This window comes from Tenrec ecaudatus, chromosome 5 (assembly GCF_050624435.1).
Source record: "Tenrec ecaudatus isolate mTenEca1 chromosome 5, mTenEca1.hap1, whole genome shotgun sequence".
NCBI lineage: Eukaryota > Metazoa > Chordata > Mammalia > Afrosoricida > Tenrecidae > Tenrec > Tenrec ecaudatus.
The window spans coordinates 78383872-78404195 of NC_134534.1; the positions used below are offsets into that span (position 1 = coordinate 78383872).

The window sequence follows — 20324 nt, forward strand, 5'->3', positions numbered from 1 at the left end:
GAAAGAGAAATGATAAAGAGGAACCAAGTTGAAATTTTGGAACTGAAAGTATTAATGGAGAGCCAAAGAAGAAGTGAAACTATTGCTACTTGCAGATGATATGATTTTAATATAGAGAGATCCCCAAGAACTCCACAAAAATACTGTTGGAAACAATTGAGAGATTTAGTTAATTCACAGGCTGGTCCCCCACAATAGCAAAGTGTGGTGAAGAAACTAGATGGTGCCCAGCTATCAGAAATAATAGCATCTGGGGGTCTTAAAGACTTGTCTTCAAACAAGCTGCCATCTAAATAAGATGTCAACCAAGTCCACAAGGAAGAAGCACATATCCAAGGATTATATGTAATATAACCCACATCCAAAGGCAGGAATGGTAATAGATCTTAAATTGTGATGACAATGGAAAGCCAAAACCCATGTACAGGACCCACACAGGGATTTGGCCTCTTCTGAATCCCCTCTGACTATAGTTCTATGAGGGGAATGGCCTTGTTATCAGACACAGTATTGTAGAGAGGATTATAGAAGATAAAGTTAGGTTAAAATGTAACATATTATTTGAGTCCCTTTGGTATGTTTAAAAATTGTATCAATTAAAAAAAATTTAGGTGAAAGGTAAATCCGAGGGGGTAACACCCTAAAACCACTGGGCAAAGCATTCATCGTATGCTTGCTTTTTTCCACTACATAAGCATCAAACAACTTGCTCTCAGTTAGTGCACCCAGTGACATCGCCTGGGAAGGTTCTCTCTGGTCACAGTGAATTTTTCACAAAAGCAGTTTCAATCAAACCTTGTCTTTTTGTGATGGCCGATTTAAGAGAACAGCGTGCAGCTGTTAAATTTTGTTTCCTGCCCAGGTAAAATGCTGCAGAAACTGTTTGATGTTGAACACAGCTTACCAGGACAGCTCTATAGGAAAAACTCAAGTGTACAAGTAGTTTTCTTGTTTCAAAAAAAGGTGAAATGTCAATTGAGGACAAACCTGGTTCTGAACAACTATAAACTTCCCGAACAGATGAAAATGTCAACAAAATCCATGAACTTGTGTTCACAGACTAATGACAGACCAGTCAAGAGATGGGGGAGTTGTCTGGACTATCTTGGACCTCGGGTCAGCATTTGTGCCTCTGGTCTGACTGACCAGGAAAAAGTGTGTCGAGTGGAAACATGCCATTTTGAAAGAACAGCTCTGAAGTGACCCAGACTATTTTTCCAACGTCATTATTGGTGAAAAGACATGGTGCTCTCCTTAGGACCCCAAAGCAAACATCTGCCAAGCCAGTGGAAGACGCCATCATCATCTCACTCAAAAAAGCTCATCAAGTGAAATCAAAGGTCAAGACGATGCTTATTTGTTTTTTTTATGTGAGGAGGATGGTGCATTTGGACTTCATTCAACAGGTCAAACTGTTAATCAAGTTTTCTATTTAGAGGTTAGAAAACTTTTCTATTAGAAAACAATCGGTGTAATCCACCACATAACAAGGTAAAGGAAAAGAACATGGGCAGATTGTTGTAGAAGAGGCATGGTAACAAATTCCAATGTACATTCTGAACCAATAAAAGGCAGAAGGGACATTCCTCAATATGATTAAGGGCATATGTAAAAGCCTAACAGCCAGTATTAATATCAATAGAGAGACCGAAAACATTCCCCTTATGAGTGGGAAGCCGAGAAGGACGCCCTTTACCATCACCTCAATTCAGAATTATGCTGGTGTCTAAGAGCTATACGGTAAGAAAGAGAAGTAAAGGCAATGAAATTGGCAGAGAAGGAAAACTAGTTCTATTTGCAGATAACATGACCTTATACATAGAAAATCCCAGTGACTCAGCAATAAAATTACTGTTACTAATCGAGAGATTAAGAAAAGTAGCGAGGTACAAGATCCACACATAAAAATCATTCAGATTCTTTACACCATTAACAAAAACTCTTGACCAGAAAATCAGGGAAACAATACAATTTACAACAGTCACTCAAGGAACAAAATATTTTTTAAAAATCTAACAAGATAAATAAAAGACCTACGTAAATCAAGCTAGAAAACACTACTACAAGAAACCAAAAGATAAAAAAAGATTAAAAAAAATTTAAAAAAAAAAAGAAGAAACCAAAAGATACATACATACATGACAGTGTATACCATGCACATAGATTAGGAAGACTTAATTCGTATGGTGAAAAACTTAACACTACTGCGATAGTTTATTGTGCCAGCCTGGCCGATAAACACAAATAGGATTAATTGAAGGGCAGAGGGATAAATGGCTTGGTGAGCCTCGCCTTGCTTGTTCTATGCCTCAATTTAAAGGGGTACACTACCTGTGGGATGCCTAGCCTGTGGACTGTGTCGCTGTAAATTGAGGTCCCTTTAATCCCACAGGATTGGAATGTTCGTCTCTGGAACTGGGGACCAACAGTTGGTGACCTGCCTTGGTGTTTGCTGCCTGGGTATATATAGCCCAGCTCTCTCTACAGAAGGGGACTGGCAACTAGCAGCTCTCAAGCCTTAAAGGACTGCTAGTGTCTCACTGCTTTATAATTTAACTGTTAATTTCTTGTATTATCTATCTGTATATAATTTAACGGTTCATTTCTTGTATTATATATCTATCTTTATAAATATATTATATATAATTACTAGAAATCTGGTCTTGTCTCTCTAGAGAACCCTGTCCAACACAACTACTTAGAGTGATCTAAAGATATAATGCAACTCCAATCCAGATTCCACTATCATTTTTAAATGAAATGGAAAACTAGTCACCAATTTTATATGCAAAGGAATGATGGATACGCAGAACACTACTAAAGAAAAACAACGTAGGAAACCTCTCACTTTTCGAGTTAAAAACCCATTACACAAAGATATTGTGTCTGGTACGGATAGGATAACAGACATGTAGAGACATGTAGACCAATGGTACAGAATTGAGAACCTAAAAAAAATGAATTGAGAACCTAGCAGTAAAACTATCCACCTGTATCCAACTGATCTTTAATAGAGGGCTGAAAATTACTATGAGAGGTCAACACGGAGACACTGAACGGAGATAGGATTGAAACAAAGAACATGAGGTTGAGCGGCTTTATTAGGGGAGGGAAAGAGCTCATGGGAGGGATGGGAGAGCAGAGAAAGGGAGAGGAACATCTTGCACTGCTGGGCGGTTCCGAGACCCAACGAGTTGGGTTAGGGAAATCGCAGCTTGTCAGTGAGGCAGTAGGAGATCTATAGGGCTCGAGCTGGGGAGGTAGACATTGACAAGAAGAAGGGAGATTTTGTGCTTGCAGCTGGAGGACCTTGAGTCAGGATGCGATCCAATCCATGGGAAGTGCCTTTGTTGTTTGCCAACCTACTCCCTGGAGTGCTGGGACAGAGGCTGCACAACCTTGGTCTGGAGAGATAAGCTCCTTGGAATGTTGGAGCAGAAGATGCAGACTTCAATAGGTCATTTATCCTCCAGAGAGGCTGGAAATGGGGGCCTTGAAGTTCTATCCTCCTGAGGCGCTGGAGAGGAGATGGGGGCTGCCTAGGCCAGACCTGGCCCAAACATATTACATAGGAAAGAGAAAATCTCTTTCACAAATGGTGCTGGAAAAACAAGATCACCATTTATAAGAAAATGAAACAGGGCTCGTATCTCAAACCATAAACAAAAATAAGCTTAAGATTAAAGATCTCAGTGAAAAACTTAAAGTTATATAGAACATCCATGAAAAATAGTGACAATGTAGGGTCCCTAATAATATGGCATACATATACTATCAAACATAACAGAAAAAAATTTTAATTGGCAGGCAAACTAGATATTTGGAATGTCCTAAAAATAAGACTCTTAGGTGCATCTAAAGATTTCACCAAGAAGGCGGATGGTCTTCGGCTATTAAAAGATATAGCATCTGGGATCTTAAAGGCTTGAAGTTACACATGCCACCATTCAGCAGAGAAGCAGCAAGCCCACATGGAAGAAGCACACCACCAGCTCAATCATGAGTCATCACAGGGACCGGGTAATAGGCATCAGCAGACCCATGCCAAACAAACCAAAACATATTGTTGAGAATGAGGGTGGTTAGAGGAGAGATTCAAAGCCCATCTGTAAACAATGGAACAATCCCCCCACAGAGCTTCCACAGGGAAGGGATGAGTCAACCAGGGTGCAGTAAAGCATCAATGAAACACTCTATATTCCTCTGGTTCCTTGAAGCTTCCTCCCCTCCTCCCCACTCATCACTACCCTGATCCCAGTGCTGCTTCTCAATTCAGACTAGACCGGAACATGTACACAGATATAGATAAGAGATGGGGGCTCACCAGTCAGGATGTGGTGATGTAGCAACAATGAAGCATACAACTTTCCTGTAGTTCCTAAATGCTTCCCCCCCCCCACTATCATGATCCCAATTCTACCTTCCAAATCCTGCTAGACCTGAGGATGTATACTGGTACAGACAGGAACTGGAAACACAGGGAATCCAAGACAGATAAACCCCTTAGGACCAGTAGTGAGAGTGGCGCTACCAGGAGGATGGAGGGAAGGTGGGGTAGAAAAGGGGAACCGGTTATAAGAATCTACATATAACCCCCTCCCTGGGGAACGGACAACAGAAAAGTGGGTGAAGGGAGACATCGGACAGTGTAAGATATGACAAAATAATAATAATGTATAAATTATCAAGGTTTCATGAGGGAAGGGGAGCGGGGAGGAAGAAAGAGGAAAAATGAGAAGCTGATACTAAGGACTCAAGTAGAAAGCAAATGTTTTGAGAATGATGACGGCAACAAATGTACAAATGTGCTTGACACAATGGATGGATGGATGGTGATAAGAGATGTACAAGCTCCCAATAAAATGATTTTTTTTAAAAAAGATGAGAGCTCACGACACACAGAATCCAGGAACAGGAGTGGGAATAGTGATACCAGAAGGGGAGGGGAAGAGGGGAAAAGGGAGAAAGGGGGAACTGAATGCAATGATCAACACATAACCATACACTCCTCTCCAGGGAGAACAACAGAAACCATGGGGGAAGGGAGACAGTGGTGAGTGTGAGATATGAAAATAATAACAATGTACAATCTAACAAGGGGTTCTGAGGGGGGGGGGAGGAGCTGATACGAAGGACTCAATAGAAAGTAAATGTTTAGAAAAGAATGAAGGCAACATATGTACAAATTCACCTGATGCAAGTGATGCATGGATTGTGACAAGAATAATGAGTCCCCAATAAAATGATCTCATAATTAAAAAATACAGGGCGCAGTGTAGCAATGATGAAACATACAACTTTCCTCTAGTTCCTAAATGCTTCCTCTCCCCCACCCCCCACTACCATGATCCAAATTCTACCTTACAAATTTGGCTAGACCAGAGGATGTACACTGGTACAGATAGGAACTGGAAACACAGGGAATCCCAGACTGATGATCCCTTCAGGGCCAGTGGTGAGAGTAATGATACCAGGATGGTAGAGGGAAGGTGGGGTAGAAAGGGGGAACCGATTTCAGGGATCTACATATAACCTCCTCCCTGGGGGACAGACAACAGAAAAGTGGGTGAAGGGAGACATCAGATAGTGTAAGATATGACGAAATAATTTATAAATTATCAAGGGCTCATGAGGGAGGGGGAACCAGGGAGGGAGGGGGGAAATGAGGAGTTGATACCAAGGGCTCAAGTAGAAAGCAAATGTTTTGAGAATGATGAGGACAACAAATGTGCAAATGTGCTTGACACAATGGATGTATGTATGGCTTGTGATAAGAGTTGTACAGTCCCCCAATAAAATTATTTTTAAACAAATAAATAAATAAAGGATTTCACCAAGCAGGTTGATGCAACACAGAAAAAGTGCTCTTGTTATTTATCAATTTGGAAACTGTACTAAAAATAGGGGAAGTGGAGGTGAGTGATAGAGTACCTAAACTTGGCTTCTATATTTAACTATATCTTCTGTAAAGTAAAAAAGCTTTCAATGCTTGATGAGGAGGAAAGGATGATGAACGATAAATACATTGCCTTGAGTCAAATAAATAAATAAATATTTCACCGAAAACCTTAGAGTACTCACCGACTGGGTGAAAAAAATTAGCAGTGGTATTTTGGATGAGGGACTAACTTTTAAGTAACCTATAAATAAACGGGCAGAAAACAATCAGGCACTTCACTAAAGAAGGCATTCAGGCAGCCAACAAACATAATAGGAAATGCTCCCAGTCATTAACCAGTAGCTAGATGTAAATCAAAGCTACAATGAGATAGCACCCCACCCAGCATTCATAACAAAGTTCAAAAACAGAAAACAACAAATGCTGGCAAGATATGCAAGGGCAGGAACCTCAAACACTGCTCCCGGGGTAGAAAATGCATGGCAGGCACTTCTTCACAAAGTTGGAAATAGAAATACCTATGACCCAGCAATACTTCTACCTGATATCATCTTAGAGAAATAAGAGCTACAACGCAATCATGTTCATCACAACACTACTCATAAGATAAGAGATGGAGAAAACGTCAGTGCTCATCAATGGAAGAATGGACAGACGATGGTAGATACTACGAGACTCTAAGTGAAGTGGCAGAATAACAATGAATCTGCAAAGCACCTCATAACATGGATGAGGCCGGAGGACATTATGTTGAGTGAAATCAAGTGGTCTGGAATTTCCATCCTTCTAAAGGTTTTCCATAGTTTGCTAACCACACATTAGAACGCCTCAATGTAGTGAGTAAACCACAAGTAAACATTGTTCTGGTATTCTGTTTTGAGCCAACATCAATCTGGCATCAGCATTGATATCCCTTGTTCCACATCCTCTTCTGAATCCATCTGAACTTCTGGCAGCCTGCTTGTCACCATACTTATGCAACTGCTGTTGGATGATTTTCAGCGAAGTTTTACTTGCATGTGATGTCAATGATATTGCTTCTATTATTTGAGCATTCTGTTGGATTGCCTTTCTTTGAAATGGGTACACGTATTCCAGTCAGTTGACCAAGTAGCTGTCTTCCAAATTTCCTGGGATGGATGAGTCAGTGCTTCCAGTGCTTAACCAGCTAGTTGGAACATTCCCATTGGTATTCCATCAAACTTGAGTCTTGTTTCTGGCTAATGCTGTCAGTGCAGCTTGAACTTCTTCCTTCAGTGCCATTGGTTCTTGATCATATGCCACCTCCTGATGTGCTGGAATGCTGACTCGTCTGTTTTGGTATTCTTTCCATCTTTGATACTTCCTGCATCAGTCAATATTTTGCTCATGGAACCTTTCAGTATTGCGATCTGAGGCTTGACTTTTCTTCTGGAGTTCTTTAAGATATGCTGAGCATGTTCTTCCTTTGGTTTTCTAACTCTAGGTCTTTACACATTTCATTATAATATTTTACTCTGTCTTCTCGAGCTGCCCATTGAAATGTTCTGTTCAGCTCTTTGACTTTTCTTTTTCTATTGGCCTTAGCTACTCTACTATTAAGAACAAGTGTCAGAGTCTATTCTGACACCCATTTTGATTTTTTTCAATCACCTTTTGCTTTCTTAATGATCTGTGATCTTAATGAGCAGTGTTTGAGGTTCCTGCCCTTGCATATCTTGCCAGCATTTGTTGTTTTCTGTTTTTGAACTTTGTTATCAGCTCTTCTGTTATCAGTGTTCAATGCAGCACATTCATTCTTGAGATGTTCTCTAAATGCAGTTGGAATAGAATCAAGGCTGTATTTTGACTCTCAACTTGTTTTAATTTTTTCAGCTTCGTTTAAACTTAAACATGAGCAATTGATGGTCGATTCTACAATCAGCCCAGTGGATGATTTCAGCTGATAGTGCTGAGCCTCCAGCATCTTTTCCCACAGATGCAGTCCATTTGGTTTCTGTGTATTCGTTTCATCTGGAGAGTCCATGTGTATAGTCACCCTTAGTGTTGTTAGGAAAAACTATTTGTTTTAAAAAGTTATTGGTCTTGCAAAATTCTATCATATTTTTTTCATTACCAAGAGTGTTTTTCCCCATTGCATTTTCTTCTTTTTAAAATAATTTTATTGGGGCTCATACAATTCTTATCATAATCCATACATACATCAATTGCATAAAGCACAATTGTACATTCGTTACCCTCATCATTCTCAAAACATTTGCTCTCCACCTAAGCCCCTGACATCAGGTCCTCATTTTTCCCCCTCCCTCACAAACCTTTGTGTCGAAGGGATGAGGTATCAGGCATCAAAGAACAAAAATATCATATCATTGTGAATGAGGGGGAGTGCGAAGTGGGATCCCAAAGTCCATCTGTAGGCAACTGGACATCCGCTTATGGAAGGGTCACGGGGAGGAGACGAGCCAGTCAGGGTGCAATGTAGCAACAATGAAACATAGCACTTTCCTCTAGTTCCTAAATGCTTCCTCCTCCCCCACTACCATGATCCCAATTCTACCTCACAAATCCAGCTAGACCAGAGGATGTACACTGGTACAGATAGGAACTGAAAACACAGGGAATCTGAGAGGCATGATCCCTTCAGGACCAGTGGTGTGAGTGGTGATACTAGGAGGGTGGGGTGGAAAGAGGGATCCGATTACAAGGATCTACATATAACCTCCTCCGTAGGGGATGGACAACAGAAAAGTGGGTGAAGGGAGATGTCGGACAGTGTAAGATACAACTAAATAATTTATAAAGAGTGCATTTTCTAAGTACTGTGCCTCCTGTTTGTTTCCATCTTATGTGTTCCAATCACCAATAATTATCAGTGCACTTAGACTTCATGTTTGTTTACTTTCAAAATTCCACCACTAGTTCTTGTGGTTGGTGCATAAAATCGAGGGATGTTTGAACCATGGTGAAGCTGAAGAACACTGAAAGGACCGTGGCCTGCTAAAAGGACAGGTTGATCTGCCCGCAGTCAGCGTACTCATTAGCGCCTAGGATGAGGAGACGTTCGTCTTCATACATGGACATATTTTCAAAAGAGACCAGTCCCTGGAGAAAGCCATCAAGCGTGGTCGAGGGGAAGCAAAAAAGAGGAGAGTCCTTAACAAGATGGACGGACAGTGGCTGCAACAGTGGGCTCAGGCACAGGGACGGTGGTGAGGATGGCGCAGGACCGGGCAGTGTTTCCTTCTGCTGTGCATAGAGGTGCTAGGGGCTGGACCCAGCTGGATGGCACCTAACAACAACAACAGATTAACAATCACACTAGGGAGGTATGCACACCTTGAATAGTAGACAGTTTGAGATGAAAGGACAGCATTTACTCATGGCTAAAGATCAGAGGGGTTAGGCAAGGAGGAATGGAAACAGGAACCACAGGAAAGAACTGGGATAAAAGATGGTCACCGTGGAGACTGCAAGCCATGACAAGAAACATTTGTGCAGATTATTAAATGGAAACCTGATGTGCTCTGTAAGACTGGCCCCAGTTCACAATATACTGATAAAAAAGAAAAAGAAACCAAACATCACATTACATTGGGGAAAGCTGTTAGAAAGGACCTCTTTGAAGTGTTCAGAAGTAAAGCGGTCCCTGTGCGGAGGTCTGATGCAGTCATGGTATTGTCAGTGGTCTGATTTACCTGTGAAAGCTGGATGATGCATAAGGAAAATGAGGAGCAATCGAAGCCTTTGGGGTTGACAAAACCATATTGCATACACCATGGGGTGCCAGAATGAACAAATCTGTATTGGAGGAAATCTACCCTCCTTGCCTCTTAGGAGTGAGGAACACTTTTCCCTTTGGGGGCCATAGCTGAAGCAGCAGCTGCCAAAATGAAGTTCAATCCGTCTGTGACTTCAGACCAGAGCAAAAGCCAGAAGAGGCATTTCAATGCACCTTCCCACGTTCACAGGAAGATTATGACTTCTCCCTTTCCAAGGAACTGAGACAGAAATATGTAGTTTGGTCCATGCCCATCTGCAAAAATGATGAAGTTCAAAGGTCAGCAAATTGGCAAAGTGGCCCGGGTTTCCAGGAAGAAGTATGTCATCTAGACTGAACAGCGCAGCAAGAGAAAGCTGGAGCACAGCTGTTCGTTGTTCTAAGACAAGGACCGCAAAAAAGATCCTCGAAGAGAAAGCCAAATCTCCTCAAGCAGGAAAGAACGGGGCAAATACAGGGGAGAATCACTTGAGAGGACGCAAGAGTAAAACAGGCTTGCACACAACTTCTATGAAAATCGGCACAGATGAGAGAGAGAGAAGTGAGGATCACAAACGGCCTGCTGTATTTTAAACACGGTCTCGGAGCTCCAGCTCCTGGAGAAGGCCTGTGCTGTGTGAAGCAGAGGTCAGCAGAAAGAGGAAGACTTGAACGGACGATGGACACAGGGGCTCCAGCAATAGGCTCAAACATGGGAGTGGAGGTGAGGATGCGGCAGGAACGGCAGGGAACGCTCTGCAGCCCAGAGTCAGTAAGAGTTGGTAGAGACGCGCCACCAACCCACCATCACAATGAATTCCTCGACACTATATGAAAACAGTACACAACAGGTTTTTTTTTCCATTTTAATGTTCTTTTAAATATAAAAACCATTATTCCATATTTTTATAACCATTTATTGCCCCAAATCACATATAAGTTTCCAAATATAGAAGTCTGAATAAAAGAATAACAATAAGCTGGAATAACAACGCTGGAAGCCAATCTAAAAACCTGCTGTGCAAGAACATTTCGGGAAGATTCTTTCAGCAGTTTATGGCTGACAGCTGCTTCCTCCTGCAGCCTTCACATCCAGGGCTCCCATCCTTCCCAAGTTCTGCCGAGGATATTGGGGTCTGTTGCCTGGTCAATCAAGCATTTCACTTGAATTTCTTCTGAAAGTCCACTCGCCGTGACTTGAGCACGAATATTGTGATCTTTGTTTCCTCGGGCTACAGCCACATAATCCCCAAAGGCAGGTTCCTTCTCGTGGCCCAGACGTAATTCGTCACTGGGAAAAGGATAGAACAGATATTCAAATCCAAGCCATGTATTTCTAATTGTGCTACACAAGTTGTTTCCTATCATTTTTAGAATAATTTCTGAGGCTTATCACCTTGCAATCAAGAGAGTCAATTTGTGCAAAAAAAGAGAAAAGAACACGAAGAAGCATGAATAATAAATAACAGAACATAAACATGTGCATGACCATTTTGGGTTTTTGGTTTTTTTGTTCTTTTCTTCTGTTTTGTAGACATACGAGTTTTCATTTCTTATTTAAAGTGTCGTAGGAGTGGAATTGGTGAATCAAGTAAGAATTTTCTGAGGAACTAGCCAACTGTTTTCTACAATGACTGCACCAATTTAAGCTTCGACAAGTAATGCGAGAAGATTCTACTCTCTCTCTAGCCCTAGTAACATGGGCTATTGGCGATCTTTTCTAGGACGGTCACCACAGCAGTGTGAAGTGCTAGCTCGCTGTGGTTTTGAGGTGCATTTTCCCAATGACTAACGGTGTTGAACACCTTTTCAAGTGCTTATTGGCCATCTATGTAGTTCCTTTAGATAAAGATTTATTGAAATGTGTTGTCCATTTTTAAATTGGGTTGCCTTTTAATAACTTGAGTTGAAAATGCAAGTCCTTTATAGAACCAAGCCTCTTTCTGATCAGATATCATTTGCAACTATTTTTTCCTATTGTGTATGTTGTCTCAATAACCTCCTTCAAAGCACAGATGTTTACAATTTTTTAAAAACTGTATTCCATCTCTAAGGGATTCCTATGACAAAGACCCTTTATCTTGGGTCTCAAACTTTTGGCAAGTTCATTAATAAAAGCACCTAGAATAAGGTGACTCAGGCTGTAATTCATGGTTCAGATCAGTCTCTTAAAATTCTTAAAATCAATTCTTAAACCAACACTTAAAATCAATATCAAGCTCATGCTCTGCTTAGATGTCAATGAATAGAATTCAGTCGGTTTCGTTTTTATTCACAGACGGTCCCAAGAGCATACGAACTTTCCTCCTCCTAGTTCTTAGTCCTTTTTTTTAAAAAAATAATTTATTCTACTTTTATTGTTGAGAATACAGACACAGCAAAACATATCAACTCAACAATTTTACACGTACATTTCATGGACGCCGTTTACATCCTTCAAGTTGTGCCGCCTTGCTCACGTCCCTCCTCTGCTGTTCCACCCCATCAACGTCAACTGGGTGTCCTCAAGTCTACTGCCGGACCTTCTGCGTTAGTACTCTCAATGTACTCCCACACAGAGGGATCACAAAAGATCAGGATCCTCCAGGTGGAAAGTCTTACTACTTAAGCTAAGCTACTTCAAGATTTCAGGGAATATTTTTGGATTAAGGCTAAAATATTCTCATGGGGCACGACTGTTAATGGCCTGCAGCCTACGTGGCTCCCACAAGTGTTTAAGGCATGAGAGTTAGAAATTCCATTTCCTCACTTCTGATTAGGATTCTTCTACAGCATCTTTGACCAAAACACTCGGAATGGAACCACCCAGTTCTTCTTGTTTACTGGAAAAGGAGTGAGTCGTTCAGGGAGGTGATCAGCCACACACTTCATTCTCCTTGTGACCCCTGAATGCACTTGAGGGCAATGGAATTTTAAATTTGTTTACTTCATTCCTCACTCTCTCTCTCTGTTGGTCCAGAAGAATAGAGTCCATGCCTTGTATCTTAGATGTCCACTGATAAGCTAGGCTCTGGACAGCACACCAGGAGGTGCAATAGTGACACTCATCACGCTGCTCCTGCATTTTATTCTGAGAATTTTATGGTTTTAGTTTTTGGTTTACAGCCTTTGATCCATTTTGAATGTATTTTTTTGTATGATATGAGATGTCGATCATGTTTCATTTTTCAAAAATTCAACTTTCCCCGTATTCTTTCTGGACTCTTAATTTCATTTTCCTGTTCTCTGTGCCTATACCAGTACGAAGATGTTTTGATTACATTTCTGTAGGTTTTAAAATCAGGAAGTATAAGTCACCTTTTGTACTCCTCTTATAAATTTTCTTTAACTATGTGACGTGTCGTCATTTCATGCGCAAGGGTAGGTAAAAAGCATTGCGACCAGTCCTCCAGGCCGTGCAGGTCTGGGTCTATTTCACACGGAGTTGTGGAAAGTAGATGGCTGTGACTGCTCAGTAGACGGCTGCCGGTCGAGTCTCCTCAGTAGTACACTTGTCTTAGTCACGTTAGAATGCCTTATAAGAAATGATCCTTTCTTTGCCGCATGGAAAAACGTGATTTTAGGTCAGGACTAATACCAAATGCTCCACACTCAGGTGGACACCTTACTAAATCGTTGAGGCTCTGCAGCAGGTTGATGGGAATAACGCCCTATACAACTCAGGTTTTAGGTGGGTCAAGTATTGTACGTAAGGTTGTGAAGGGCACAAAGCTGAACAAGGCAGAGAGTTCTGCTCGAAGTTTATGGGGACTGTTTGTTTTCATCTTATTGTGGGGGGGCGGGGCTTACAGCTCTTATCACAATCCATCCATTACATCCATTGTGTCAAGCACATTTGTATGTATATTGCCATCATCATTCTCAAAACACTTTCTTTCTACTTAAGCCCTTTGTACCAGCTCATTTCCCCCTTTCCCTGCCCTCTTACTTCACTCATGATCCCTTGATACTTTATAATTTTTTTCCCCAGGCCTGCCATTTCCCTTCCCCCACTTTTCTGTTGTCTGTCCCCTTGGGAGGGGGTTATGTGTCGATCATTGTTATTGATTCCCTTTCTCCCCCCACCTTCCCCTTTCCCTCCTGGTATCGATACTCTCATTATTGGTCCTGAGGGGCTCTCATTTCTTTCAGGATCCTCTCCGTAGCCTTACTTTTTGAGACGCTGATTTTGGTATGTCACAGTGTAGCTCTCTCTGGGGTGATCCTGCTTGGGGTGGTTTGAGCCTCAAGACTTATAGATTCATGTCCATCAGATGGGAAAAAAAATCTGACATATTTCTTCAGATGTTCTTTCTGTCCCATTCTTTCTCATCTCTTTCTGCTACAGTTCCGTAATTTTATTACACTGTGTTCAGCCTTCTTGAACCTGCACGGCTGTTGCTCATTAGCCTAGGTAAGGTCAACCATCAGATCTCCTAGTTTTCTGGTTCTTCTGTGTGGTTAACTCTCTTGTACATCCTTCTGTTGTGCTGCTTTTGGTTATTGTTTGCTTTTTTCCTATCTTTTTAAAAGTTCTTGTTTTGTATTCACATCATGTCCCTGATTTATTGCGGATCTTGGCCTATGTTTTGTTTAGTTCTTTGGTTATGTTACATTATATCCTTCTACTGTTTTATTTAGTCTCCCATAGAGGTAATTTCAGTCCCTTTATCTGTTAACTCATTAATTGGTCATTATTGCTCTTTACTTTGTTTTCTGCTGGGGCATCAGAATTTTCAAGTTTGTTAAACTTCTTATTCCTCCCCACGATTTGGTGCTTCTGCCAGTAATAATTTCTGCAAAATAATTGTTGGGTGGGAAAAATCTAACTCTCTGCTTACAGATTATTATCTCTGTCTGTGATAGATCCCTTCTCCTCTCCTCACTTAAGATTTAAAAATCCTAATCTTGGTTTTCAACTTTCAATGTCTCTCAAACACACCTACTGCCATTCAGACAAGATATTGTGTACTTATCAATTTGTCCACCAGGGGGGTGCAGTCCCCTCTCTGCATGCAGGAGCTTCAATCAGCAGTACTCTGCAAAGACAGAACTCACCTCAGAGGATCTATCCTGTTGGTTGCCAGGGTTGGAGTGCACAGAGACACTGACAGTGTTCGCTGCAGGAGCAGACTCCAGTGCAGGGAGGGGTCATCAACAGAATTGCAGTTGACAGTGCCCAGGTGGGAGAGGGGAAGGCAAACACTCACGGAGCCCAACCTTACTGATGGGGTCTCTTTGTTCAGCCAAAGGGGGTGTTGTTTGGGGGAATAAGCTTTTACGCTGGATTTCTTCTCCAGTTCACAGTAGCCAGCAACCCAAATGAGAGGAAGGAGAAGCAATTTTCCCAATGGCTGTTTATTCTTGCCTGTCTGCAATTCCACGCCACTCTCTTCTGCTCCCGAGTTCCGAGTTCTTCCAGGTTGAGTACTGCTTCCTTATTATCTTTGTAGGAGAGGGTTGGAATTACCTCTATCTTTTAAGAATTAATTTTTAAATCTTGATTAAGCACAATGTATCTCATCGATGCTTTCTCGATGTCACAGCTAGGACGCCGTAGCTAAAGCTAAGGGCATGAGGGATTGCCTCTGTTTTCTTCTCATAATCATCTAGACGAGTTCTTACATTTAGGGTGTCAATTTGAGTCAATTATTCAAAAGCATATGAGGTAGGCATCCAACTTTATTTGTTCCAGGGGAGGGGGAGGTTACACAGCTATCTTAGCACCTTTCATTGAAAAGATTATTTTTGCTTCATCAGATGGTATTGGCATCCTGGTTGAAATCTGATTGTCCAACGATTTCCAATTAACTCATTGCTGCTGAACCGATGCTGACTCACTGCACCCCTGGAAGGCATGGTAGAACGACTCCACATGGTTTCCAAGGCTGACATCTCTATGAAAGGAGACTGCTTCACACAATGGCTGTATGGATTGTTGTAAGAGCTCCCAGTGAAATGATTTTTAAAAAATAAAGTAGATTGATATGTTGTTCTTCCATGAGTGACTGGTAGGTTTGAACCCATGATCCTTTGGTTAGTAGCCTGGGGCTTAATCACTGTGCGATCTGCATTCTGTAAGACTGCCATTTGATGTTACTTATTTGTACAGTTCACTCTTTCTCATCCCTGTGAATCATCTCTATTTGTTTTCAAATACAACAAGAAAAAGAGCTAACCAAAATGTCAATACAATTTAGATACATATCTAACAAGCTCACACAATATTTCGCCCCATCTTGGTAGCATGGTTAGCAGAATTCCTTAAAAAGACAAAAATGACTTTAAAGCTTAAATCTCCTCTGCGTGTATAAAGTAAAATAACTCTCAGCATAGTCTCAGAATGCACATTTTCCTCTGAGGCTATACTAAACCAAAATAAAAGGAAAAAACCTAACTCACTGCCACTGAGTCAAGTCCCACTGACAGTGACCCTACAGGACAGGGTAGACTGCCCCTGTGGGTTTCTGAGATGGCAACTCTTAAGGGAGTAGAGGCACTGTCTATCCCGCAGGCTGTGCTAGGGTACGTGGTATTCCTCTTACTAACGTGGAATCTGAAGAGTACAGAGTAGGGGGCTGTAGAAGCAGGCTCTTTGTTTGAAGCCCTCACTCAGTCTGGGAGAAGTCAACCTCTTGAAATCATTGCTTCCTTGTTTGCTAAAGGAGGATAAGAAGAAGAGCAGCATAGGTCCAGTGGCAGGACTTGGCCTACTTGCCACAGCACACAGCAAGGACGGCACATGGTACTCTGCTTGTTACTTTCCAGACAGAACCACCTTACCAAGTAATGACTGCGGGGTTGGCACCTGCTAACTTTCTCTTAGCGTAGTTTACTTTCTGCAGGGGATACCAATTGTTTTCAGTAACGTTTATTTCTTGAATCCATGATCCTCCTTTCTTCAGCATTTTTTGTTCAAAATTCTAAAGGAAAAGCAAATTATTTTCTCTGTTCATTATAAAATTAGAGATGATAATCACATTCAAGTAGATTAAATCCTTAAGAAATAAAGTGAAGAAATAGCGATATGGCACACAAACGCCAGTAAGCGGGAATAGCTCGACGGGTCTCCATACGAAGTCTACCGGTATTGCGAGGCCATGTACCGAGAGTGCCAAAGAGCTGGAGGGCCTGTATAGGTTTAAATGATCACAGGGAGCTACGAAGGGTGAGTTTCACCAGACTTAATTATTTGGGGGCAGGTAATTATGGACAATTTTCGAAATTTTCAGAAAATAATTTGTCTTTATGATCAAACAAAACTTCTAAATTAAAAGGTGTCTCAGAGAAATACGGGTGGAGAATCGATCCCACAATTGATCCCAGTGACTCTACAGGACACACGGGAACTGCCTCGTAGAGGCTCCTGGGCTCCAATTTTTACAGGAGCAGAAAAGCCGGGTCTTGACCTTGTAGTTAGCAGCCGAGTGCTTAACCACTGGGTCACCAGGACGCTTTCTCTCAGTGATAAACAAACTCACCGACACTCAATTAAAAAACATGTTTGGTAAAAACACATCCCTACCAAATAAAGGTGTCCTTACTTACTTGGTTTTCATGCCAAAGTCAAAACCAAATTCACTGCCATCATATTAATTCCAGCTCATAGCAATCCGCAGGACAGAGTCAAACTCCCCCCCCCCCCCCCCCCCCCCGTGAGTTTCTGAAGCGGTAAATCTTCCTGGAAACAGACAACCTCGTTTTTCTCCCTTAGAGCAGCTGGTGGTTTTGAATTGCTAACCATGTGGTTAACAGCCCAACTTAAAACCCACTATGCCACCTGGGCCAAATGACCATAAATGTTCACCGGGAGAGATGCTGGTCAACATAATACAAGTCTTTCCAAATAAATAGGGGAAACAGGATTGATTACTGGAGCGTTAGAATGAAAGGAAACATGTGCCTTAAACAAAGCGTACTTTCCAGTCGAAGGAAGGTTCCTTCACAAACACATCCATGGTGTTGGTAAGGAGGTCTGGGTGAGCGCGAAAGGCTCTTAGTGCATGTACCATTGTACTGTACATCAGACCCATTTCTTTCATTGGTAACATCAGATTGATAAACTGGCGGGTTAGGCGAAAAGGCATCAATTCAGGAACTGGAAGAATCTAAATAAGAACAAAAGTTCGTAAAAGAAATAGAATAAATGAACTAGAAATCACAAATCAGCAGCACAAATGAAACATTTTTTCATAATTATTATTCACATTTAGACATTACAAACTCCCCCTTTCAGTAAGCTTGCTATATAATCAACATAGCTAACACTGTCCTCTCAGTGTGAAATCCTACGTGCCTAGTACCACATAGTCCTCAAAGATCAAAAAGTACAATTTAAAGCATTCGGAATTTAATGTCAGAGAAAAGGCTCAGATCAAACTTTGTGCAAGATATTCTGATCATGGGGCTTCACAAAATTGCCTTTTAATAATTAATAAAGGTTTTTATATAAGTATATTTTATTCTAGACTAATTACATAATTTACCATTAAGGTTTTCATAATTTGTTTGGACAAAGCTAAATAAAACTGAGACTAGCCCTTTCTGTGAGAATGTTATATTTAATGACCGTGACAAAATGGACCTAACTACTGTACCATTTCTTCTTTAAAAACACTGCTTTTCCACAAGCCTATGTGATTATGAAGTGTCAGTAGGATCAGGTTTTAGGCATCAAAGACCCAAAACAAAAAATCATGACAGTGTGAACAAGGGAGAGTTCAGAATGGATACCCAAGCCCATCTGTGGACAATTGGACATCCCCTTACAGAAGGGTCACAAGGAAGAGATGAGCAAGTCAGGGTGCAGTATAGCACAGATGAAACACACAAATTCCCTCGAGTTCTCTAATGCTTTCTCCCCCCACCCCCCCATCATGACCCCACTTCTGCCTTGCAGGTCCAGCTGGACCAGAGCATGTACACGGGAGCAGGTGAGGGCTGGAAGTGCAGGGAGTTTGGAACAGATAGACCCCTCAGGACCAATAATGAGAGTAGCAATTCCAGGAGGGTAAAGGGGAGGTGGGAAGAAAGGGGGAAACCGATCACAATGATCTACAAAGAACCCCTTCCCAGGGGGGCCAACAACAGAAAGGTAGGTAAAGGGAGACATTGGTTAGTATAAGACATGAACAAAAATAATAATTTATGAATTGTCAAGAGTTTGTGAGGGAGGGTGGGGGAGGGCGGGAAAAGTGAGCGGGGAGCTGATATCAAGGGCTCAAGTAGAAAGAAAATGTTTTGAAGAAGATGATGATGGAAACACGTGTACAAGCCCCCAATAGAATGAATAAAAACAACAACAACTGTGTTTTTCTAAATGGCATTAGAGTCAGACAGAGATAGTTCCAAACTAGACTAGACAATGTGAGTGAAGTTAGCATACCTGAGTAGCGGATCCAAATGCATGGCCAAAGTCAATTCCAACCATGCCGCCAGTTTCCATATTCACCATGAAATTGTTCAGATGTCGGTCTCCGATCCCAAGGATCCAGTGGCTGATACACAGCAGAGCGTGAGAGCTGGCAAAGTGGGCGCGCAGTGCTAGGAAGGCCTCCGGGCCCGTGCTCATCTTCAGAAAAGCCTGCCTGGAAGAAGGGAGACGTCACGGCGTGCCATTCGCTGCACACTTCTGCTTGGGGTCAAGTTGGACGTCTACTTACTTTAAGAGACTGCTTGGCACTCTACTTTCTCTTTTCCTGAAAGACGTGATGGTTTCAGTCCGACTAGCTCCCCTATGAGGGGATAATAAGAAATTTCACTACCACAAACTTCTCAGGAGACTTCATTTTAAAAAGTATTCGCTTATAGGGAAGCTACCAACTGGATCTAGAAAATTTTGTCTTGTGGTGAAATCGATGTAACAAAATGTTTCCCGTTTTAAGAAGTTTTCAGCATATACTTCAATGACACAGTTACCTTTACCATGTTGTGCCGTCTTCACCACGAGAATTCCTAAAAGTTCTTCCTCATCCCCAATAGCGGCTCTGAATTCCTGAAGCAATTGTTCATTTCCCTTCCTGTTAGCCCTTGTTAACTACTAAAAGACCCTTTGTCTCCAGGCATTTTCCAGTTCTAGGTAGATGCCAAACAACTGAACGTTGACCCTGTTTCTAAGGCAAAGCTTTCTAAGGATAAGTCACTTTGTAAATAAGCTGTTAGAAGGAAAAACCAAAGTTCAACTTACTTAAACATTTGCACATAAGCTCCGACACCTTGGTTTCTAGATATCTTTGTCAGCCATTCTTTATACTCCGCCACGGGTGCTTTGGGGCCTCTAAAGAGGAAAAGGGGATCAGAATTAGGAAAATATAATTTCAGGGGTAAAAACAGCAAAGAGTTCGTTCGCGAAGGTCCGCAGCGGGTGTCGATGCGAAGTCAAAGTGAAGAAATTCAATGAAGCGCAGTAAACGGCAGGAGTGACTATGACTCTCTAAGGTAGCCAAAAGCCTCATCATCTAATTAGTGATGTGCATGAATGGATGAACGAGATTCCCACTGTCCCTACCTACTATCAAGCGAAACCACAGCCAAGGGAACGGGCTTGGCGGAATCAGCGGGGAAAGACGACCCTGTTGAAATTGACCCTAGTCTGGCACGGTGAAGAGACATGGGACGTGTAGAATACGTGGGAGGCCCCTGGAGCCCCTCCATTTCCCTGTGAGGGGGACAGGGCGGGGTGTGCTGTCCCTGTGGGGCTTTGAGTGCATT

The 20324-nt window shown here is 41.9% G+C and overlaps 1 protein-coding gene across 1 annotated transcript in view; it reads right to left on the reverse strand.

The window, feature by feature from the left end:
* Positions 1 to 10511: 10511 nt before the first annotated feature.
* PRKDC (protein kinase, DNA-activated, catalytic subunit) overlaps positions 10512 to 20324 on the reverse strand; it is a 208396-nt gene continuing 198583 nt past the window's right edge. The window contains exons 81-86 of the mRNA XM_075549648.1: positions 19801 to 19890; positions 19277 to 19348; positions 19000 to 19201; positions 17534 to 17722; positions 16398 to 16537; positions 10512 to 10926 (exon numbers count right to left, since the gene is read on the reverse strand). Coding sequence (XP_075405763.1) covers positions 10722 to 10926; positions 16398 to 16537; positions 17534 to 17722; positions 19000 to 19201; positions 19277 to 19348; positions 19801 to 19890 — 898 coding nt within the window. The 3' untranslated portion in view covers positions 10512 to 10721. The remainder of the gene's footprint in view (positions 10927 to 16397; positions 16538 to 17533; positions 17723 to 18999; positions 19202 to 19276; positions 19349 to 19800; positions 19891 to 20324) is intronic.